Here is a 25,814-nt window from a genome sequence, read left to right on the forward strand (position 1 = left end):
GTACATGGGGGATGTGCGTATGGTATAATGAATGCAGAAGGGGAAAAGATACTAGAGTTTGGGGAGGCAACGGACATGATTGTATGTAACACATATTTTAGGAAAAGAGAGAGTAGGTTAATTATGTATGAGTCTGGGGGAAATAGCAGTCAGATAGATTATTTTCTGGTTAGGAGGGCTGATAGGAGGTTAGTGGGGAATGTTAAAATTATAGGAAGTGAGGAGTGTGTGCAGCAGCACAAACTATTGATTTGTGATATGGTGCTTAAAGAACAAGTAATGAAAAAGAGGACTTATGTGCGTAGGAGGAAAATATGGAAGCTGGAAAACCAAGTAGTAAGGGATGCCTTCTATAGCGAGATGAGGAGAGTGGTGGCTGAACAGGGAGCCATAGACAGAGGTTTTAATGAACAGTACAGAGCCCTCAAGAACAATCTCTTGAGAGTTACTGATGTAATGTGTGGTTGGACAAGAGGACCATCAAAACATAAAGTAACTTGGTGGTGGGATGAGAGTGTAGAAGCTGCAATTAAGGAGAAAAGAAGGCTTTTCCAGGAATGGAAGAAGGGTGGTAGCAAGGAGGAATACTTGGCTGCCAAGCATAGGGCTAGAAGAGAGGTATACTGGGTGAAATCTGAATCACAGAGACTTTTACTTGATAACTTAAATCATGGGGAAAGGAAAAATATGATATTTAAGGTGGCAAATCGGATGAAGACAGATAATCGGGATATCATAGGTGAGCAGTGTGTGAAGAATCATGAAGGAAGGTTAGTGGTGAACAGTGAGGATATTAAAGATGCATGGAGAGAGCATTATAACCGGTTGTTGAATGAGGAATTTGACTGGGACAGGGAAGGTTTGGAGCCAGCAGATCCAATGTTTGTCCCTTGGCCTTTGATTGATGCTGCTACTGTGAGTGAGGCAATAGGCAGGATGAAGGTGGGGTAGGCAGCAGGTGTGTCTGGGTTGACTGCCGAAATGTTGAAGGCCTCAGGAGATATAGGGGTGAGGTTAGTCACTGACCTGATAAATATGATTATTTATGAGTGTTGTCCCAGATGATTGGCTGAAGAGTGTAATTGTAAATGTGTATAAATGGAAGGGTGATGCCCTGGAAAGAGGAAATTATAGAGGTATAAAGCTCTTAGATCAGATAATGAAGGTAATGGAGAGAGTTTTAGAAGGTATGATAAGAGAAAGAGTGAATATTGATGAGATGCAGTTTGGGTTTATGCCAGGTAGGGGGACCACTGATGCCATATTCATTGTTTGACAGCTTCAGGAAAAATATATTGGTAAGAAAAGGGATCTGTATTTTGTTTTTGTTGATTTGGAAAAGGCCTTTGACAGAGTCCCTAGAGAGGTGGTGAAGTGGGCAATGAGAAAGCTTGGCTTGGAGGAGTGGCTGGTTAGGGTGGTCATGGCTATGTATGTGGGTGCTCGCACCCAGGTAAGAATGAATGGAGATTTGAGTGATGAGTTTTCTGTGAATGTTGGTGTGCATCAGGGGTCAGTTTTGAGTCCCATGTTGTTTATCATGGTACTTGAAGCCCTCTCATGTGACTTCAGAAACGGACTCGGGTGGGAGGTGTTGTACGCTGATGATTTGGTGTTGATTGCAGAGAACGAAAGGGAGGCAGAGGAAGGGTTTAGGAAGTGGAGAGATGGTATGGGGCACAAGGGCTTAACATGCAGATAAAACAAAAGTGATAATATCTAGGGCTGGTGGCGGTACTGTCCAAGACGAGGGAGAGTGGCCTTGTGCAGTTTGCCACAAGGGCGTGGGAAGTAATTCCATCTTGTGCAGTGTTTGTGGTAAATGGGTAGACAAGAGATGTAGTGGTATCAGAGGTAGACTGCGAGATAATGCTGATTTTATGTACACGGCATGTCGGGGAGAGCAGGTGGAGATTGTCAGGCGTGAAAGGATTGAACTTGCTGGTGAATCTCTTGAGTGTGTGGAGGAGTTTTGTTATTTGGGAGACATGTTGTGTGCTGGAGGTGGGGCTGGAGCTAGCTCTGTGGCTAGGGTGAGAAGTGGTTGGAAGAAGTTCAGGGAGCTCTTGCCTCTCCTGACATTGAGAGGACTCTCCCTACATGCTAAGGGGTCTTTGTATGCAGCATGTGTTAGGAGTGTAATGCTGTATTTTAGTGAGACCTGGGCAGTAAAGGAGGAGGATATTCGCAGGCTCAGATGTACAGAAATGACAATGATTAGGTGGATATGTAATGCGTCCCTGCGTGCAAGGTCTGGGGGGGCTGGGTTTACGATGGAAGAGTTGAGAGGTAGGATGGGACTGGAGTGTATTGGTGTTGTGATGAGGAGAGGTAGATTGAGATAGTTTGGGCATGTGGAGAGGATGGGGGATGATAATTGGGTGAGGAAGGTGAGAAGTGTTAATATCGGGGGTGGGGTTATGAGGGGTAGACTGAAAATGATATGGGACGAGGTCATTAAGTGTGACCTCAGGGTTAAGGGATTAAACAGGGAGGCTGCAATAGATCATGTAGCATGGAGAGCCGCCATTAGGTGACCAAGGCCGATATACAGTATATATATATACAGTTGTGGGGTAGATGTGGATGTGGTTGAGAAGATTAGGAGAAATACACTGAGGTGGTTTGGACATGTGGAGAGAATGGAGAATGAAAGACTGACTAAGAGGGTGTATGTAGGTGAGGTGGAGGGAGGGAGAGGGAGGGGTAGACCGAGGATGAGGTGGAGGGATGGAGTTGAGAGGTATATGAGGGAGGGGGGGGTGAGTTGGGGGGAGGGTAGTCAAATGGTAGGTGACAGAGTGACTTGGAGGCGTTTTGTCTGCGGCCACCCTTTGCGGGATTAGGGCGTCGGGCTATAGATAGATAGATAGATATATTAGCAGGTGGCAGGTGATGGCGACCATCATCCACTCACTTTATGTAATGCTGCCTACTTCTTCCTTTCACCAGTATCACTCTTTCTCTGTGTCTGCCCTTTCTCTTCGTATTTCTCCCATCTTTCCTGTCACTTTTTATTCTTCTTTCCTTTTTAGATGGCTTTGCATTGAATGACAAGCCAAACTGTTTCCTGTAAGCCAGGAAAACATTTACAGTGCTGAGTGGTTACTATATAACCAACCCATATGTGTTCGCTACATATCAGCAAGTGGGTTGGGAAAGGGTTAGTGCCCTTCCCCGTGAAACAATTAATTCAAAGACAAAAGACCACCCCTTACGGAATTATGGTGTTATGCTATAGTTTACTGCCCCTTATGGGGTTATGGTGTCTTGCTATAGATTACCACCCCTTATTGGATTATGGTGTCTTGTTATAGGTAGATAGAGATATGATTTACCTTGATACGGTTTGAATTATATCTTGTTTTCCAAAGAAAATTTTTGAATGGTGTTTCATATAATTTAGTGGACACACCTTTCTCTTCATCTGGACATTATTGAGATTTTCCCTTCTGCTCCTCTCTGCCCTAAAATAGAAGCCATTTTTTGCTAGAAAAAGTTTTTTTGTAAAGCCAACATACTACAGATATATTTCATTTACAGTACTGGTAGGTTCTGGAGGTATCTGAGAAATGACTGCACTGGTCATTTTGTGGTAATAAAAAATCCCCTGGCTGATTATGTGGAAATACTAGATTCACATGAATATTGAGGTCTGTGGCACGAGGGAAGTAACGTAATCTGAGGGTTGATCTGCCATTCATTTCCAGCACGCAATCTTTGTACCAGGCGACAATGATATTGGAGGAGAAGGGACAGACCCAATCACTCGCCACAAGGTCCAAAGGTTCTTCTCATTCTTCAATCAGACCACAACCCTTCGGTTCAAGTTTGTTGATTTCATACAGGCAAGTGTTGCCCTTTTAAAACAATGTTTGTGAATGTCAGTGACTGAAACTTAATATACTTGAGAGTAGCTACAGTGATGGTTGTTGATAGAGAAGGTGTCTCTCTGTGTGATGGGTTGGTGAATGGAGAGCAAATTGATTTGGTTGAAAATTGTACCTGTAGCCCTTAATTGTTTGTCATGGTGCTTGAAGCCCTCTCACTTGACTTCAGAAATAGACTCCCATGGGAGATGTTGTATGCTGGTGATTTGGTGTTGATTGCAGAGAATGAAAGGGAGGTGGAGGAGAGATTTAGGAAGTGGTGGGGATGCTTACCATCAACTCACTCAGTGTAGTGCTGCGTTGGGTGTCTGCCCTTTCCTCTCTTCCATCATTCCTCTTCTGTCTTTCTTTCCTTTATTCTTTCCTCTTCCTTCTGCCTATGGGTGACCTTGCACTCCCTCTTCTGTCTTTCTTTTCTTCATTCCTTCCTCTTCCTTCTGCCTGTGGGTGACTACACTGAGTGACAAGCCAAATGATTTCCTGTACACCAGGAAACCATTTACTATGCTGGGTGGCAACCATATAGTCAGATTATGGCGCCTGGTGGTTTAGTGGGTAATTAAGGCACTCCAATTGGATTGAGCCTGTGTAGGTTTATTGTCATGTAGTAACAGGAGAGGTAAAGAATAGTATGGGACTATTTTTATTTGTCTTGGAAATATTAACAAGTCTCTCACACGGACGAGTATAAGTCCCGGGTAGCTACCTCCCTGTCTCGCTATCTGTCTCTCTCTCTCAAATTGCCAAGCCCTTCTCCCGTCACCTGTCTCCTCTGAGGCCTGTCTACTTCTCTCTTGCCTCTTCTGTGGCTAATCTCCGTCTGAGCTCTCTTTCCCAAATTCTGGTGTAGCAGGGGTGTGTCATGTGTGTTCCTCGTGGATGGAAAGTTCTCGCAGCCTGTGTGTATGTGTGTATATGGCCACTAGACGCTGTCGTGTGCCTATCAAGCATTCCTCGCATCAGAGTGTGTAAGCATGTTTAGCACTGCTCGATTCTCGCAGACACAACACCTCTCATCATCTGACTCCCTGCTTCTATCTATCTATTTATCTATCTATCTATATAATATGTAGTTCTACATACTGCTCGGCCGCGCAAAAATGGCATACCATTGACATTTAATAGTCATAACATATTAATACATATCATATACATTACAGTATAATGAACTTATAAGCTAATTAAGTGAAATATACAATATTGTAAAGTAACATAATTGTATGAATATTGTATACATATATTATTCATAGTAAATAGTGATTATTCAGTAATATTACATTTTAAACAAGTTGTATACATATTTGAATAAATGCAATGGTTGTTGTATAACACTTTGTAAGACGTGCATGTACAACAGACGTATGCATATAATTGTGCAATGGTAATACTGCTAGGTTATACATTACATATTTGAGTTATCACTTTAGTAATGTCTAATATTTCACCTAACTTGTATGATGATACTGGTAATACAGAATTGTGCTATAATTGTATGACTTATAATATTGTACTAACATTGTGGTACCACATAATTGTAACATTTTATGAATTGTTACAAAATATTGTGTTAATGCATAATTGTGTTGGCCTTATATAAGTGTCTTGGCCTTATAATTGTAGGTAAAGTTACATAAAAGTTACATCTTGTTAATGCAACTGTTTTGTCGTTACATAATTGTTACATATCGTTTGTAGGTACATATTTGTAGTTAAAGTTACTTAAAAGTTACATCTTGTTAATGCAACTGTTACATAATTGGCAAAGTGTAACATAATGCAATCGTTTGTCGTTACATAATTGTTACATATCGTTTGTAGGTACATAATTGTAGTTAGTGTAACATAATGCAATCGTTTGTCGTTACATAATTGTTACATATCGTTTGTAGGTACATAATTGTAGTTAGTGTAACATAATGCAATCGTTTGTCGTTACATAATTGTTACATATCGTTTGTAGGTACATAATTGTAGTTAGTGTAACATAATGCAATCGTTTGTCGTTACATAATTGTTACATATCGTTTGTAAGTACATTATTGTAGTTAAAGTTACATAAAAGTTACATCTTGTTAATGCAACTGTTACATAAATTGGTACATATTGTTTGTAGTTACATAATTATAATATGGAGTAACATAATTGTAATAACTGCAGTCCTAACATATGCTGCGGTCGATGATAGTGATGATGTGTCATGCCACTTGTTTGTGGAGACAACAATTTGCTTTTTTGTTTGTAGTTTATGTGGTATTTTGACATATGTAGTAACACTTACACTTATTTTAATTTGTTTGTTATGTGATCTTACTCTATTTCTCTTTTTTCTTTCTTACTTTTCTTTCTTTCTTTCTTTCTTTTTTTTTCTTTTTCTTTTTTTTTTTGTATTGATTTTCTATAGTTTGTTTCTCTTTGCTTGTGTACGCTTTTTCCATGTTGTTCATGGTTGCATAATTACTGGCTAATTTCTTTGGGATACTTTTTTAAAGTTTAGTTTATATTGCACAGAGATTATAAAATGATATTATATAGTCCCATATTTTGTTATTTTATAAAAAAAATATATACACTATATACAGTATTAACTATACACACTGACTTGTTCACCTGTACCTATCGTGAGTAATATGTGTGTCAGCACTGTGTGGAAATCATTGTCTTCACGATTGTGTTGAAGAAGTTCACTCTTTGCTAACGGCATTTGTGTTGGCCATTTTTTTTTTTTCTTCTAGTTTACCTTGTAACTTAATTTATATGTTTCCACTAGGTAGCTTTAATTAATAAATGTTAAATACAGTTCTTTTAATCGCTCAATGAGTAACTGTGATGGTATATTTTCTTTATTACTTTGTAGATGTAATAATGTATAGCTGTATGTATGAGACACGTATTTTATGTAGGTATAAATGGTAACACTCTTTGGCAGTAAATAAATGTTATAATAAATGAATGAATATATACAGTGTAGAATATTTATCGTTGGTGATTATTTAGTGTTTGAGTTATGCAGATAACTGAAGTAAGTATGTGTATTTAAGCTGTAACTATACAGCACGTTTTATATGTTTGTGCAGAAGCTTATTGTCTATCACTGTGTATTGTATAAATGAAGTAACTATGTAACTCACTAATTTTTACCGTGGTGGAAATGGTGTGAGTGGTGTTGCACGTGGTGATAGCGTTGTCCTTCGCGGGTTGATTGGCGTGTTGTCGTCTCAGCACATGGTGACGTCGGCTTCCCACACTGGTAGCTGTGGTGAGTGAATGAGTAGCGATGAGTAACTTGAGTGAAGACGGGTGAGTAAGACGAGTTGTGAATATGGACTTGGTGTTTTGCTGCGTGTCTTGACCTCTTCACACCTGCGTAAGTGGTGGGGGTTGGGTGGATGTAGCAGAGAGAGGAGAGTGAGGTCTGGTGGTTATGAGTTGTGAGTCGTCTCTCACTTTTCGTTTGTTTGTTTGTTTGTTTTCTTTCTTTCTTGATGTATTCTTGGTCCTTTTTTCTTGTGATTTACTCGTTGTAGGATGAAGACTGCCGCTTCTTGTAGGTGCGTGTAGAAGATTATACAGATGACGTAGAGTTGTTAATTGTAGTTGATTGTAGATGGTTGTAGCTCGCTGATTCGTCGTAGAAATTGCAATATTGTATCAATATTTTGTTAAACTACTTGCAAGGCGTCGTGTGATCTCTTGACCTCTGCATGAGCATGATGATCTGGGAGACGGAGGGGGCTGGATGGAGAGAAGCGTCAGGAGCTGGTTGTGTTGTTGATTGAGAGAGAGATATTCTTGTTTTCAATCTTGATATTTTGTAGGAATTTAATGTTGATTCGTAGACGAGGTTCGTATACGTTCGCTGCTACCAAATGTCATGTAGTGACAGGAGAGGTAAAGAATAGTATGGGACTATTTTTATTTGTCTTGGAAATATTAACAAGTCTCTCACACGGACGAGTATAAGTCCCGGGTAGCTACCTCCCTGTCTCGCTATCTGTCTCTCTCTCTCTCAAATTGCCAAGCCCTTCTCCCGTCACCTGTCTCCTCTGAGGCCTGTCTACTTCTCTCTTGCCTCTTCTGTGGCTAATCTCCGTCTGAGCTCTCTTTCCCAAATTCTGGTGTAGCAGGGGTGTGTCACGTGTGTTCCTCGTGGATGGAAAGTTCTCGCAGCCTGTGTGTATGTGTGTATATGGCCACTAGACGCTGTCGTGTGCCTATCAAGCATTCCTCGCGTCAGAGTGTGTAAGCATGTTTAGCACTGCTCGATTCTCGCAGACACAACACCTCTCATCATCTGACTCCCTGCTTCTATCTATCTATTTATCTATCTGTCTATATAATATGTAGTTCTACATTATATCCAAGGGGTGGTTGGGGTTTATTGCTCACATAATGCCACTCAGGGATGAGTGAGGCTGGTCACTTATCTTAAATGTCAGGACCAATTTGCCCCTGGGCTCTTACGCTCCTCATGGGGCAACATAGGATTGGATGATGGATGGAGAGATGGAATAGGGCACTAGGGTTTGAGAGTAAATGCAGATAAAACAAAAGTAAAGAGATGGAATGGGGCACTAGGGTTTGAGAGTTAATGCAGATAAAACAAAAGTGATGATATCCAGGGTTGATGGCAGTACTGCTAAAGCAGCAGGAGTGTGGCCATGTTCAGTTTGCCACAAGGTTGTGGAAGTAACTCCTCCTTGTGCAGTGTTTTGTGATAAATGGGTGTTCAAAAGATGTAGTGTTATTAGAGGTAGGCTGTGAAATAATGCTGAATTCGTGTGTGCAGTGTGTCAGGAAGAGCATGTAGAGATCATTAGTTGTGAAAGGATTGATCTTGCTGGAGTGTCTTTTTAGTGTGTGGAGAAGTTTTGTTAAGTGGGGGACATGTTACATGCTGAAGGTGGGACTGGAACTAGCTCTGTGGCTAGGGTGAGGAGTGGTTGGAGGATACAAGAAGCATTTAACTCTCCTGACATTGAAAGGGCTCTCTTTTCGTGGCAAGGGATCTTTGTCTGCGGCATGTGTTAGAAGTGTAATGGTGTATCATAGTGAGATGGGCAATGAAGGAAGAGGATATTCATAGCCTTAAGCATACGGAAATGACAATGGGTAGATGGATGTGTAGTGAGTCGTGGAAGGCGAGGCCTGGGGGGCTGGGGGCCAGGATTGTGATTGAAGAGTTGAGAGGAAGGATGGGACTGGAATGTGTTAGTGTTATAATGAGGAGGGGTAGATTGAGATGATTTTGTCATGTTGAGAGGATGGAGGATGACAGTTAGGTGCAATAGGTGAGAAGTGTGAATGCTGGGGGTAGAGTTACGAGAGACAGACCAAACTAGACCTGGGATAAGGTCAGAGAGTGTGACCTCTGGGATAAGGGACTGAATAGGAAGGCTGTCAGAGATTGAGCAACGTGAAGATCCGCCATTAAGTGACAAAGGCCGACACATGCAAAGCATGTTGGAGCCTTTATAAATGATACAGTACAGTACAAAAGGTACTTTGGTGCAGAGATGAAAAAAAGAGGGAAATGTTAAAGGGAAATGGAGGGTTGTGTGGCTTAGGAAGGAAGAGTGACCTGTACTTTGTAGGCTTTAAGCCATATGGAAAAGAGACCTGAGCATGGACATGGCATAAGAATTGAGTTTTTGAGACTAAATCAAGGTTTCCATATCCTTAGGTTAAAATAACAGACTAAAAATTTGGATGTGCTGTGGCCATAGTGCAGGTGCTGTATTTAAACATTATAACGACATTTGTGTTGGATGGTTTGAGAAGTGGGTAGAAAGTGAAGGTTAGAACCTTGGGTGCATAAGGTAGCTATTATTATACAGTGAAACCTCAATATAATGGACTTCAGTAGACCAGAATTCGCTTTTATCAGAATCAGGGAGCTACCAGACTAAATTCTAATCGGGACTGCCTGACCACGTCAGCTATGTTCACCACAATAAGGTAAATAAAAGATGTTTATCAGTCTACAGTACAGTATTTTCATTTCATTCATTGCCAGACGCCATGTATCCCAAATGGGGTGGCCAAAGGCTTAGAGTTAATTGTTTTACAGGGAGGGGCACTTTATATATATTATATCCATCCATCCATCCATCCATCATGCAATCCTATTGCCCCAAGAGGAGCGTAGGAGCCCAGGGGCTAGGCAAGTTTGTCCTGACATTTAAGTTGAGAGTGACCAGCTTTACTCATCCCAGAGTGGCATTACATGAGCAATAAACCCCAACCACCCCTTGGATATAAACCTGCACTGGCTCCATCTGATCAGAGTGCCATAATTACTCACTAAACCACCAGGCATCATTATTTGGTTATTTGGTTACCACCAAGCATAGCAAATGGTTTCCTGGTGAACAGGAAACCATTTGGCTTGTCACCCAGTGTAGAGTCACCCACAGGCAGGAGGAAAAGGAAAGAATGAAGGAAAGAAAGACAGAAGGAGTGTTAAGTCACCTGTAGGCAGAAGGAAGAGGAAAGATATTATGCCATCCGATTATTGTAGTGAAGGTATAATACAGTACAGTGCTGCAGTGATAGTGAAAACAGTTTAAAAACTGTTGGTGCGATCCAGACTAATGTCTGATGTATCAGAAAAAGTCCAGGTTAGCAGGGGGAAGTCTGGATGTCACTGTTATCAGAATTCTCTTTTTTCGGAATGGCTTGGGCTCCAATTAGTCTGTTATAGTGGGGTTTTACTGTATGTACAATGCTGAATATTGTACCCAATGAATAGTAATGGTCAACTATATACAGTATTCACATAATTTAATACATGAAATAGCACCTTTGTAGATACTATGTATGCCATTCATCAAATTATTTATTAATGGCTGCCACAGATACGAGTGATGGATGACTATGATATAGCCAGTGGGACACTGCCCAAGGAGGATGGAAGAATACGTATCCTTCTCTCTCACATGCCTCTCCTACCCAAGACAAGAGCCAAGATCAAAGAGGTAACTACAGTATTGTTTTGATTAGTTCACATCCTTGGCTGTTGTTCTTGTGAAATATGTGTACAGTAGTTGTGTAACTATTATTGCACCTACTTTAAATCCAGATGGAATATATGAGTAAATTCATATTGCTGGGAGAAATCTGATACCATAACAAATCTCTACATTGCTACTAAATGGAATGCTTTGGTGGGAGAAATTGTGCTTTGGGCTGTGGTTGGCACATAATACCAGATTTTGAGGTCAATCAGAGCATGTGATTAATCTAGTCTGGTTATACAGTGCCTGAATATGTTGGCTTTCTGGCAAGCACCACGTAAAACATGTTGGTATGTAAAGTTCAGAGCAATTAGTGAATATGCTGGCACATTAGTTTATATAATCACTGACTGCAGGTCATTGATCATGGGGTAAATGGAATGTGAATATGTAAAAAATCACTTCGTACTTTTGAGGCATGCATTTGCATGGTACAGCAAAGAGTGCAGCCCTGTTGCTGGGAATTTAGAGAAAAAAATAAGTGGGTTATTGTAGATGAGTGCCATAGTAAGTGTACATGCAGGACCATAAACCCTTATATGAAAACTAAGTTTTTTGAAAATGCTGTATCTTTGGAATTTGTTTGTAGAAGTACCATACGGTACTCAGATTATGGTAAATAGGGCAGTGGTTTGTGTCCAGTATCTTCTTGATACATGTTGGTACAGTATCAGAAGCTCTGTTTTGTGAATTATAGCAAAAACAGCTTTAACCAGAAATGGATTTCTGTTGAGTCCATCCAAAATAAGTTATGTGAACTTAGGAAAGTGTGTGGTGTTCAGAATTCATGTTGAGACTAAAGCAGTTGAACATAATAGGATAATGTTATGAAGAACATCATCCCATGGGTTTGGATGATGTTCAGAGTAATGACATTGGTCTGTAGTCTGTGATTTGGTTGCAGTTCAAGGAAATGTGATAAATTTTAATGTTATCATTTATTGTTATGGGGCCAAGGCATGTTAAGCAAATGTTTGGTATTTGGTCTGATCCTGCTGTTTTTGAATGCCTCAACTGTATTTTCAAATTATTTATATCATGTAGAACCCGATGTAAAGTAAAGAGGGTGTTAGTGTATTTCCTTTGGCCTTGAACTTTGTTGTGCTTTCTCTATTTAGTGAGATTGTGTTTTTTGGTCTCACTGCAAATATTGAGACCAAAAGTTCAGAGCAATTAGTGAAGGACCATATGGTGTTTATGGCATTCATGGATCTGGAAAAAGCATATGACAAAGTGGACAGAGAAGGATTGTGGAAAGTTTTGCGCATGTACGGTGTAGCTGGTAAGCAGCTAGGTGCTGTCAAGAGTTTTTATGATGGTAGTGAAGCATGTGTAAATGTTAATGGGCATCTGAGTGAATGGTTCACGATCAGTGTGGGCTTGCGACAAGGTTTTGTGATGTCCCCATAGTTGTTCAATATATATATGGATGGGGTGATGATAGAAGTAAAAACTTGAGTGATGGAGAGAGGGATGCCGTTGGTAATGAATGGTAATGGATGGAATATCTCAAATTTGTTGTATGCTGATGATGCAGTACTGCTTGCAAGTACCAGACAGGAACTTGGTAGGCTAGTAGAGTTTTGCTGATGTCTGCGAGCGTCGTGCCTTGAAAGTAAATGTAGAAAAGAGTAAAGTGATGGTTATTGAAAGAGCAGGTGACTCCCAGTGTGATGTTTCAATGAATGGAGAAAGACTGGAATTGGTGAGAGAGTTGAAATACCTGGGTACAGTGTTAGAAGAGGAAAATGTGCAAAAGAAGCCGAAAGTAGAGAGACACAAGGAAGAAAAGTAGCTGGTGCAATGAAGGCCTTGATGAGAAACAGAGGCATGAGTGTTGCAGCTGCACGAGGCTTACATGAGCGAGCGTTAGTGCCAGCTTTAACATATGGATGTGAGACTATGATGTGGCATGAAAATGAAGTCAAGAGTGAGAGCAGTGGAGATGGGACTGCTGAGGAATGTATGTGGAGTACAGAAGGTAGATAGGATACGAAATAATGTGATTCATGAAAAATGTGGCATGAGGAAGTTGGTAGAAACCAGAATAGAAGAGAGTGTACAGAGATGGTATGGTCATGTGGAGAGAATGGATAATAAAGTGGTGAAAAATGTATATCTGAGTGAATTTGAAGGAGGGAGGAGGCGAGGTAGGCCAAGGAAAAGGTGGAGCGATATGGTGGATGAGTGTGAGAGGAAGAGAGGTTTGGAAGTCGGTGAGGCTAGGGAACTAACAAGAGATCGAGCAGGCTGGATGAATGTTGTGAGGAGAAGTGCATGATCAGGGATGTGGCACCCTTTTTAACGTGGCAGCGTCCGGATTGACTCAGTCGGATACGTTTATGTGAAGCTACAGAACATGGCGAATGTTTTTGGCATATCAGATAGAGCCAGGATTCCAGGGGCTTGAATGATGAGTGAATGGAAGCATGGCCTATTGGATTGGGCAAATTTGGGCTGTCTGGACGTTGCTACTCCTTACCCGACCCTAGGGTGGGAAAAGAGATCTGGATGATAATGATGATGATTTGGTTTATGGTTGATAAATACATTGTATTTTGTGGTTACCATCAACAGCATAAACTTGCTCCTTTTTGCAAGGGAAGGTATCATCTTGATTGAGTATGAGTTCATGGGTTGAAGGTGTATGGTTTTAATGTATGGATGTTTTTTATCATCTTGCAGAGTTCATTATTGTTTGTTTGTTGCCAGTGCAGGTTTATATCCATGGGGTGGTTGGGGTTTATTGCTCATGTAATGCCACTCAGGGATCAGTGAGGCTGGTCACTCTTATCTTAAATGTCAGGACCAGCTTGCCTAGCCCCGGGCTCCTGCGCTACTCATGGGGAAGCAATGGATTAGATGAATGAATGAATGAAATACCATTCAGGGAAATGGGTTGGTCATATACTGTACCCTTAAATGTACTGGATTACGGTAGCCCTGCCACAAGCCCTTACACCTCAGAAGGGGTAAAGTGGGGTTGGCTGTTAACATTTTATCTTTCTAACAGTTTCTTACTATTAATTTAGTTACCCTTTTTGTCCCACTGAGTCATTATTCATGAAACATCAAGAGTGTAAATATTTTAGCTTAGTGTATTCCATTAGAATAGTCTTCAGTTTTAAAATGGCACTTAATGAAATGTTCCAGAACTGCCATTCATGCACCCAAGCTGAGTGCAACATCATCTGTTTGAGCATCATGGGGAATGGGAAGTTGGAATTCGTCTCACCTCACTTGGTATTTCCAGGACTTTAAGTGTGTGTGCATGAAGGCTTGCCAGTCTAGTTTTGTGCTATGACTGGTAACCTGCCTCTGTCTTGTTGCCCACAAACTGCCTGATTTCATACCCCATAGTTGTTTTACCTATGTTTTGTACAGTATTTTTGCTGTATAATGAATGACTAAATATATCATGTGTAGAAATTAACATTCTCAGATGCACCTCTCAGGGAATCCCCAGGTACACAATTTAGTATTAGTGGTCTGCAATATTAATCTCTTCGGTCTGATGATATCTTTTTGTAGTTTATTCTTGCAACTGCCAGACTGTATTATTCAGTTTAGGTGAGCACACTAGTAATGAAGGGGGTTAAAGAAGGTCGGCTGGTATTTTACCCCCTCCATTTCGAAAATTCTCTTGTAAATAAAATTATCTGGTGGTAACGAGAATAAAATAGAAAATAAATCATCGGATGCATCAGGTAATAAAAGTATTTTCCTCCAGTTTTGTAATTCATGTGATGTAGCTTCCTTGTGTAATCAAAAAACCAACACTGTACAGTAGATACCTTATTCCCTTCCTTTGGAGTCACAGCACATTATACAGTTGATGCTAAGGTTTTTAAATAACATGACTCCCATCTATAGAAAGAATGTAGAAGTAGTAATGCCCTCTCTTTTTTCCTAATGTGTGTGTTGTACTGCAATTGCATTTTACAGAAAAACATACTAATAATTTTTACCCATTTTATATAGTTAGCTGTACACCAGTGTCAATATGCAGTATCCTAATCTAATCTACTCTTGATATTTACCTAGGATGGAGAGATCCAGAGCCATATTCTGACCTTTTTCAGGACATGACTGGCAGCATATATCCCAGTTTCCTCTGTTCCTTGCAGTGTCTAAGAGAGTACACATAAAATGACTTTGGCTTTTAATAAGTTTGAGAGAATTTGCTAATCTACCTCTACTGTTATCAAGATAAAATTAAAAGCTGTGCAAGTGAAAGATATTGTTGTCTTCACATTTGCTCAAAGCATTGACTGGTAGTCTGACACACCTGTGGGTTGAAAGTCATGTGCTTTGTGCATTGCTGTTGAATCTCCAAAAGGTGGATTAATGTTTTCTTCCATATGATGCCACCAGGGGCATAGGCTAGTCACCTTAAACATTGTGGACTACAATAGCCCAACCTTAGGCTCCAGCACCTCACAAGGGGTATTATGGGACTGGCTGTTCTTTACCATTACAGTTATCACTTATTCACAGAATTGTACACTGTTTGTATCTTTGTAATTTAACTGACCTGCAACTAATTATTATTATTGTATGTTTATTTTTTGCACTGTTACGTGTCATGTGTAGGATGCCTTTAGTTTCACTGGGAGCAATACAGTATACTGTATGCAGAAATTTTATAATATCTCAAGCTAAAGATGTAGATATGATCCTGAACTCAAACCTAAATTTTCAAATTATTTAAGGAAGAACATCCTTAGACATGCCTTTGAGCAACCCTGTCAAAAGATTTCCCATTGAGGGAGATATATAACTGCCATGGCATTTCAGGGTATTTGTACTGCATGTACATATTTAATAGCACTGTCTGTGAAAGGTGAGAAGTGTGAACATTTGGGGTAGGGTTGCAAGAGGCATACCGAAAAAGACCTTGGACGAGGTCATAGGGTATGACCTCAGGTGAATAGGGAGGCTGCCGGAGATCAAGCAGCATGGAGGACTGTCATTAGGTGACCAAGGCTGGCGTATGCAAGCATGTTGGAGCCTTTATAAACGATACAACAATGTACATGTACACACAATATAGCTCATGGGAGGGAGGGCACTTGTCACATTTAGCTGTTCTTAGCAGGGTGTCTTTTTTTTTTTTTTTTACTCCAGCTTATCTTTTCACAGTATTGTTGCCTTTCTGTTTCAAAGGTGTTCCAGCTTATCAGCTATCTAATTTTCACTTTCTTTGCCACAGAATTGATCAGTTATTTTATTCTTTTTCTGTTACATTACATTTTCTCCTCAGATTGTATTCCTTTCCCTTCAAGGAAGGTATGTAGAACTGATATGCATTTTTTTTTTTTTTTTTTTTTCTTTTTTTGAGGGGGGGGCTGTCTTGCAGGAATTAACTGATGTGGTGTCCTTTTCTTGTACATTTGTCTCTAGCATAGAACCCCTTACCTTTAAAATGCAATGTGTCCAACTTTTTTTAATAGTTGGAACAAAGTTTTTGTTGGATTACTGGTAAGCTTTAAGTCTGTTTTTTTTTTTTTTTTTTTTTTTTCCCTTAAGATGCAGGAAGATCACTCTGCTGCCATACAACTGTCATTAAGCTTTTTGGTATTGGAGAGGAACATCATATGACCTGTCACTAACTGTAAGAGAAGGGTATGCAAGAACTCCATTGTGCATGAAAAGTCATACAAAACCTACCCATGGTTTCTGTGAAATGTATTTAGTGTCATGCCAGGGATACCTCTCAGGCAGGCTGCTAGCCACCATGTTCCTAAGGCTGCAAACGTAAAGCCTTGATGATTCAAGCCTTTCGACTTACTAAGGCACTTGTCCTTCGGGTAGTTCCTACCACAATCATACTACATTAAAAAGTTATACACCCACGCAGTATCTGTGTACAGCGAACCAGTACAGTGCTGTTATTTTTATGAAAACTACCAAATTTGCAGGCAAGGATTGACACGTGACATTGTAGCTCTTGTTGTGGCCCCAGGCTCAACCAGACATGAACCCAGTGGACCGCTGGCTGAAGTTGTCATTCTCCTATAATCCACTATCCTACTTTTGGGGAATTCAGAGGGAATTGAGAACTTTATTGTAACCAGGCATTGGAGCTACCCAGCTATATCAGTGCCACTGATATAAAGGCATTGGTGGAAACAATTATAGTAGGTGACAGAGGTGTGGTGGGCACCTCAGCTTAGCATTTACTGTATCGTGTATGACAAGATATTCTGAATAATGTTTTAAACATTGCAAGAGCATAGCTTTTCTGGCTTATCAAATGCCAGTTTATCAAAGCTAAACTGTACTTCAATCTTTCAGTGTCATACATGTACACCACATCACAACTGTTTTCTCCGTTTTCTTCTTCATGCTTGCTCCTCCGTTTTTATGTCATGTGATTTCATCCTTCAGGGATTGCTACACTAACATAACATCTTGTTTCTTATTTTATTCTTGCAACCTTCAGTAACTTACTCAGCTTGAGAGAGAAATTTAAAATGAGTTTGATATCATCATTAACTCAATAACCCTTCACAATTGAAGGAGTATGTGACCATTTCCAATACTTTGTGTGCTTTTTGCGAACTGTTGTGGTGCAGTTGCACTCACCATGCAGCTTGCTTTTATAATCTGGCTAGGGAGTATCACCCTAAGCTCCTTGCACCAGATCAGTCCTATCTAGACTTTGTCTATGTCACCCCATGATACTTTCCCTTAAAATAGGACAGATAGCAGTACTCTCAAAGCAGAGAGAGAGTTTGGCCAAGCGCAGTTTACCACAAGGATGTGGGAAGTAAATCTATCTTGTGCAGTGTTTGTGGTAAGTGGGTGCATAAGAGACGTAATGGTACTGTATTAGAGGTAGGCTGCAAAATAATGCTGATTTTGTGTGTGTGGTGTGTGGGGAAGAGCATGCAGAAGCAGAGAGGTGGGAAAGGATTAATATTGCTGGAGAGTTTCTTCAGTATGTGGAAGAGTTTTGTTATTTGGGGGACATGATATGTGCTGAAAGTGGAGGATGAGCTAGTTTGGTGGTGAGGGTAAGGAGTGGTTGAAAGAAACTCAGAGAGTTGTTGCCCCTCCTGATACTGAGAGGGTTCTTGTATGAGCATATGTTACGAGTGAGCTGCTGTGTAAAAGCAAGACTTGGGCAGTTGGAGAGGGGGATATTCGTAAGCTCAAATATAAAGCTGGTAATGATTATGTGGATGTGTTGTGCATCCTTTTGTGGTAGGTGGGGAGTGATCACCATCCACTCACGTGATCTAGTGCTGCTTTCAGGTGACTGCCCTTTCCTGTCTTCTTTCCTTCCTTCTGTCTACAGGTAACTCAACACTGAGTGACAAACCAAATGGTTTCCCGTACACCAGGAAACCATTTACTATGCTGGGTGGTAACCATATAACCAAATTATAGCATCTGGTGGTTTAGTGGGTAATTAAGGTGCTCCAATTGGACTGAGCTGGTGCAGGTTTATATCCAAGGGGTGGTTGGAGTTTATGGCTCACATAATGTCACTCAGGGATGAGTGAGGCTGGTCACTCTCATCTTACAATGTCAGATCCATCCTGCCTAGCCCCGTGCTCCTATGCTTCTCTTGGAGCAACACAGGATTAAATGATGATGATGCGGTGCATCCTTGAATGACAGGCGAGGAAGGGTTAGGAGTACAAATGAAGAGTTGAGATAAAGAAGGGGATTTGATTGTATTATTGTTGTGATGAGGAGTAGATTGAGATGGCTTAAGCATGTGGAGAGTATGGAGAATGACAACTGGGTGCAGAAGGTGAGAGGTGTGAATGCCAAGGATAGAACTGCAAGAGGTAGGCTGAAAAAAACCTGGAATGAGGTCATGCAGTGTGACCTCAGGAATGAGAGACTTACTAGAGAGGTTTCCAGAGACTGAGCAGTGTGGAGAGCCTCATAAGGTGACCAGGTACAATGCATACAGGCATGTTGGAGCGTTTATAAACGAACAAACAAACATTTGTGTATGCATGCCACAGACAAGCTGGGTAGAGGGTTGCAACTCATCGCACTTCTTGCCAAGCCTTATACTGGTTGTCAGGATGACCAACAGATCTGTAGTCTATAGAAACTTTTCAGATGAGGTAACTGGAATGTAAACTTACTTTTTCTGCAGCTGGGTAGGATATTCTCTGGACAGACTTGTATACCTGAGCTTTCAGTGAAGAAGTGGCACTGCACTGATGTCCTCTCCGGCTTCCAAGATAGGCTCGTCTCTTGTACGGTTCTGAAACTACAATAGCACTCTTCAGCTGCCAGGGGAGGCCTGACTTGTAACTAGCCTTGAAGCTACAAGAATGTTCATTGGGCTTGCACTTGTATCCTAGACAAGTGATCAGGTTTACAGAATGACAGATTTGTATGCCACCACGCATGGAATCCTTCCTAGGGTGCGACACACCTCTGGTAGTTTACTTCTTTTTTTTTTCTTTTTTTTTAACCAAAACCAACTTTTCCCCCATTTGGAGGTGGTGGATGCATCATAGTATTACAGTATATCTGCTGGAGGAGTCTTCTGATGTCCATTTCCTCCAATTGACACATTTCACTTTTCTACCCTCACACTACAGGTAAGCTGAAGGGATGAAGTACACTCTCAGTTTCAGGAAATAATTAGAGGGCACTTACTTCAGAAACTCTTTCATGAAACCATGAGGGAGATTATATATAACTTTGTTAAAAGAGTTTTGATTCATGCTCTACCACAGTTAGTGACTGGTTTGAGATGTATCCTGGAGAGTTTCTTGTAAGGAGCCGAGACAGTTTTATAAGTTGCTTCTGCCACCACTGTATCGAGGGGAAAAATTATTAGTTTGCATTGCTGCATTTACCCCCCACCCCTACCATTTTTTTTTTTTTACAAGAAAAGTTCCTACACATCATCAGTTCCTTTAGTATGAGAGGTCTTCCCATGCTAAATAAAACTGTCTGGCATTAATCTAAACAAAATAAACAAGATGCCTTCATAGTGAAAGGGATGAGAAGTAAGGTAGTTTACAGGTAATGATCTTCATGACAATTCTCACAATGAAGAAAAAATAATTACTGTATCTGCAAGGTACCATTTTCCACCACCTCTTTTTTTGCATGTGTAATTTTGGCTTTCAGTAACAACTACATAACTGTATCATGCACTGTACAGGTGACTCTTAGTTTAATTAAGTTATTGGAGCAGAAGCGTGCTTATGTGTTGGAAAATATTTATAATCTAATCAGGGATTTTATTTAATCAACACATTTAATGAAAGAAAAATTTAGTTGAATAGTTCTTGGATTTCTTTGTATGAATATCTGAACTCATTGCGTTTTATTGATAATCGTTAGTTTAAGAAGACTGATGTCACTTAGCTGAGAAAATGCTGGATACAGTATTACTAACATGAAGTCATACAATCATGGCAAGGCATTTTTCATATGAGAAAGATGAATTTGATTTTTTTTTTTTTTTTTTTTTTTTTAATAATAATTACCATAGTTTGAAGAGCCCCAGCAGTATACAGCAGACATCTTATAGACAGGTTAAAGCATACGTTGTAAGAATGTCATATGCTGCCATTCTCATGTTCCCGTTCCTGCTAGTCTTTATCGTATTAAAAAACATAAATGCACAATTGAAAGTTTTGAGTGGAATTTTTTTTTTTTTTTTCCCATAAAATGAATTTTTGCAATATCAGAGGCTTTCACATATAATGATTTGCAGATGCTAAGTAAACTGTGTTCATGTGCCCATATTTACAGAAAATTTTGGAGCAACATCCATCATTCATCTTCTCTGGACATGAGCACGAGTCGTTCCATTTTGCGGGAAGCAAGTCAGATGGACGTGCAGAAACCTTTGAAGTGCTACAAGAGAACCAACAGATATGGGAATTTGAGGGAAGTGGTCCCCGTCTCCATGAGCTGACCGTTCCTACCTGTTCGTATAGAATGGGCAAGAAATCCATGGGATATGGCCTTGCTGTTATAGGTAGGTTATTATAGGGAGCTTTTACAGTATAAGACAAAGATTTGAATCAGGCATTACTAAATTTTTTCACTTAAGAATGATAAAGCATATTGTCTGATGCCTGATCTGCCGAGTTCATATAGGGTAGTTGGAGGGGGGGGGGGGAAGTCCCCAGATTGAAAACGACGTGCCTCATGTCATTTAAGGTTGCTTTTCTTTATGTGACTAGCTGCATCATGCCATGTAATTTACAGTAGTCATTGAGGTACATGCGTGTCAGTGAACACTTGGTGATTTGCTGCGGGCTGAACAATGAAGGATCTTGAAGACCAACATGTTTGCATGAAATTCTGTTTCAGATTAGGAAAAACTTTTATGCAAGAATTCAAATGTTACAACACGCTTACGGGGAGGATTGTTTGAGCGGTACATAATGTCACAAATGGTTCCAGTGGTTCAAATCAGGAAGAACATCCACCAAAGGCGATCTCAAATCTGGATGGCCTTCCATGTCAAGAAATGACATTTACCGGTACGTTGAGAAAGTGATTGCTGTGATCTGTGAAACTCATCACCTGACTGTCAGTGAAGTATCTGAAGAAAAGGCATCTGTAAAAGTTCGTGCTACATGATTTTAACTGAAAAACAGAAGGTGCATTGTGTTGCCACAAAATTTGTGCTGCTTCTGCTGGCCAGTGAGCAAAAAGAGAACGTGTCACAGTCAGAAATTGTTTCATTGTTCGAATGTTGATGCAGATATTCTGAAAAATTTCATAACAGGTGATGCAGGTGTATGGCTGTGATGTCAAAACAAAAAGGCAGTTGCCGCTGTGGGTTAGAACATCGTCATCGCAACCTGGGAAAAAATTAAATAAATAAATAAAAAATGTCAGTCACTCAAATGTATTGGTGATATTAACTATTTTTTTGTTGGAAGAGTGTCATTCATGAGTTTGCTCCATATGGTCAGACAGTCAATTAAGAGTTTACTTGGGTGTCCTGAAGCATTTGAGGGAGGCAGTGCAAAGGAAGAGACCCGAGGTGTGAACAAACAAAACCTGGATGCTGCACCATAACAATGCACCTATATACACAGTGCCCCTTATCTGTGACCTTTGGCAATGCATGTGATGACAGTCATCCCCCAGCCACCGTACTGTCTGAATTTGGCTCCTGCGGACCCCCCCATCCCCCCCAAGTTGAAATCCATCTACTGTAGATTGGTCGCTGATTTCAGATGATAGAAGAGAGCACTAAGTGCATTGCACACACATTCACTCAAGCACGTGCACCTCGATGACTAATTGACGTGGCATGATGCACATTCGACTAAAGCTTAAAGTTGCCGCTACACAGTGATCCCATTTGTGATCACACTATGCCGACTAGTAGGTGCACTATTTAAAAAGTTCAGTTTCGTTTTAGAGACCTCATATACATATACAGTCGTGGTCAGAAATAATCACCTATCCACCTGTACCCCGTTCCTCAGGCTGGCTCCTTTATGCACGGCAAGTCACACTGGAGTAATAGAGGCTGAGAGGGAGGGCCAGCGAGAGAAGGAGGGGTGGGTGGGGGGACGAGTGATGGTGCAAGGATGGGGTGAGGGAGGGGAGGAAGGGGAGGTAAGGGAGGGAGAATGAAGTGCGAAGTGGTGGTCACATAATGTCTATTTTCTTTCATTCAGGGCGTGATATAAAGGCATTAATAATATTATTTGGTAGGTAATGCTGCATTACATCTTGTATTATGGCATCAGATAACATGCTTTAGAGTGGTGATATCAAGGGCTGGCTCATGAGAGAAATATACTGATTTGACAGATCAAACATTAGTGCGGAGCCAGATATTAGCGTTTAACATATCCTTTGACTTCCGACGGAGAATGGAATCTGGATGGCTTTGACTTCCGTGATGTTTGTGTCAGAAACGTCCTCTGCCCTCATATGTAATCAATTTTTGGAACTAAATATCATATGCATCCTTTGACATGGCTGTGTCCACAGTAAATACGATCATCCTATTGGTATACACTCCCTCTGTAGTCAGTGTCATGTACACTATTTTATGGCATCTCTATATGAAATGGCTGTTTAAAATAATTTTGCATAAAAGGTAAATAAATTTGATGTCTGTTCACTTGGGTGGATATAATAATGGTATCTCTCATAATCTGTTAAAAGGAAAATGAAACAAAATCCTACCCAACCTTCCAAAAAATATCTGTGTATCAACATTGTTCAAGCCAAAGCAACTCCTTAGTAAGTAGTCCAGTTGCCCTTTTGCCTCAATAACCTCTTGCAGTCTTCGTGGCACCAAGGAAACAATGTTGTTGATGTTTGCTGGTTTCGTCTGAGCAGTTCCTGATTGTCCTTGGAATGCTGGAGGAGGCAGGCCCATGTCATCTCGTTCTCTGGCTTCCACGCATTGACAAACTGGGCCCACACAGTCTCGATGGCTCTGCACTAATGTTCGATTTGTCACGTCAGTATATTTCTCATGAGCCAGCCCTTGATATCACCACCTATCTAAAGCTTTTTACCTGATGCTGCTATGCAAGGTGTAATGCAGCATTATCTAATGAAAGGTAACTCTATATCATGCCCTAAATGAAAGAAAATAGACAAATTATGTGACCATCACTTTGCATTTCATTCTCCCTCGCCTCCCTCACTCCACCCCTGCACCATCACTCATTCCCCCACCCACCTTCCCTTCTCTCCCTGGCACCTCCCTCTCAGCCCCTCTTACTCCAATGTGACTTGTCGCACATAAAGGAGCCAGCCTGAGGCACAGGGTACCAGAGGATAGGTGATTATTTATGACCATGACTGTACATACACAGTACATATATACAGTACCCTCACGTCCAATAAGCGTTCGTCCAGTACTATTTTCGTCCAGCATGGTCGAGGGTGGGGTGGGTGGGAAATGTAGTACAGATCTGTTGGCATAGTATGGATCAGCTGCACAAAATGGGCCAAGTCTGAGGAGTTCTTCTCTAGTACTGGCATGCTGCATGCAGTACTGTTACCCCGCATGCACGGGAAGATGGCCAACACCGAGGAATGTTTCCCTAGTACTGCCATGCCAGTCCAGTATGCCTTCCTCGTGAGTCATGACGTGTGCCAGTCAAACTGCAGTAAAGTGTTGCACTTCCCCCTGACGACGAAGTGTCAATGTGTGACTGTGAGGGATTTATGAGGGAGGTTGAGGCAGAGTGGCCTCAGGATCCTGATGGCCCTCCTCCAGGGGGTCAGTAGGACCTCCTACAGCCTTGGAAACCCCTGCCCATTCCCCACCAAGCCCATCGCCACTCACCTTAAAGGTTGTTAAATCTTGGTTGTGTCAAAATGTAGTTAAGTTGAATTTTGGGGGGACTTCTTCAAGGCATGTCTGACATTATTTATTCTTCCCATAAGGTCTGTTGTTTGTCCAGTACGGATTTAGCCCAGTACGGCAGTACTGTCTGACAAAAATACCGTACTGGATGCAAGGGTACTGTGTATATATATATATATATATATATATATACATACAGTATATATATACATATATATATATATATATATATATATATATAGATAGATAGATAGGTATATATTTATATATATATATATATATATATATATATATATATATATATATATATATATAGATAGATAGATAGGTATATATTTATAAAGGTATATATATATAGGTATCTATCTATCTATCTATCTATCTATATATATATATATATATATAGGTATATATATATATAGCTATATATATATATATATATCTATCTATCTATATATCTATATATAATATATATATATATATATATATATATATATATATATATATATATAGCTATATAACTATCTATCTATCTATCTATCAATATATATATATATATATGATGATCATCGTCATCAGGATCTCCTTTCCCACCCTAGGGAAGGGTGAGGAGTAACATTGTCCAGATAACCCAGGTTTGCCCAGTCCAATAGACCATGCTTCCATTCACTCATCATTCAAGCCCCTGGAATCTTGGCTCTATCTGATAAGCCCAAAACTTTCACCACATTCTGTAGCTTCATATAAACGTATCCGATGGCATTAGTCCAAACAAGGTTACGTTAAAAAGGGGTGCCATATCCTTGATCCTGCGTTTCTCACAACATTCATCCAGCAAGCTTGATCTCATCAGTCCCTTAGCCTCACCAACTTCCATACCTCTCTTTCTCACACACTCATCCACCATATCCCTCCACCTTCTCCTTGGCCTGCCTTGCCTCCTCGCTCCTTCAGATTTGCTCAGATTATACCTTTTTCACCACTATTGTTATCCATTTGCTCAACATAACTACTGTATACTATTTCAGTACACTCTCTTTGATTCTGGTGTCCACTTCCTCACTCTGCATCTTTCACGTATCACATTATTTCGTATCCTGTCTACTCTCTGTACTCCACATACAGTATATTCCTCAGCAGTCCCATCTCCACTGCTGTCACTCCTGACTTTTCATTTTCATGCCACACCATAGTCTCACATCCATATGTTAATGCTGGCACTAACACGCCTTCATGCAAGCCTCGCACATCTGCAACACTCAAGCCTCTGTCTTTTATCACAGCCAAGCACGAGCTACTTTCCTTCCTTGTGTCACTCTACTTTTGACATCTTTTGCACATTTTCCTCTCTTTTCTGTCACTTTACCCAGGTATTTTAACTCTCTCACCAATTCCAGTCTTTCTCCATTCACAGTAACATCACACTGGGAGTCACCTTCTCTTTCAATAACCATCACTTTACTCTTTTCTACATTTACTCTCAAGGCAAGACACTCACAGACATCAGCAAAACTCTGCACTGGTCTACCAAGGTCTTGTCTGGTATTTGCAGGTGGTACTGCATCATCAGCATACAACAAATTTGAGATTTTTATCCATCACCATTCATTACCAACG

The 25,814-nt window shown here is 40.5% G+C and overlaps 1 protein-coding gene across 1 annotated transcript in view; it reads left to right on the forward strand.

Annotated features, from left to right (window-relative positions):
• Mppe (Metallophosphoesterase) overlaps positions 1-25,814 on the forward strand; it is a 45,927-nt gene that overhangs the window by 15,291 nt on the left and 4,822 nt on the right. Inside the window, exons 4-7 of the mRNA XM_080284334.1 lie at positions 3,711-3,848; positions 10,745-10,864; positions 14,057-14,146; positions 20,648-20,876. Of these exons, the coding sequence (XP_080140460.1) occupies positions 3,711-3,848; positions 10,745-10,864; positions 14,057-14,146; positions 20,648-20,876 (577 nt within the window). The remainder of the gene's footprint in view (positions 1-3,710; positions 3,849-10,744; positions 10,865-14,056; positions 14,147-20,647; positions 20,877-25,814) is intronic.

This window comes from Coenobita brevimanus, chromosome 101 (assembly GCF_032717465.1).
Source record: "Coenobita brevimanus isolate Jiangsu-jjx chromosome 101, ASM3271746v2, whole genome shotgun sequence".
NCBI classification, from domain to species: domain Eukaryota; kingdom Metazoa; phylum Arthropoda; class Malacostraca; order Decapoda; family Coenobitidae; genus Coenobita; species Coenobita brevimanus.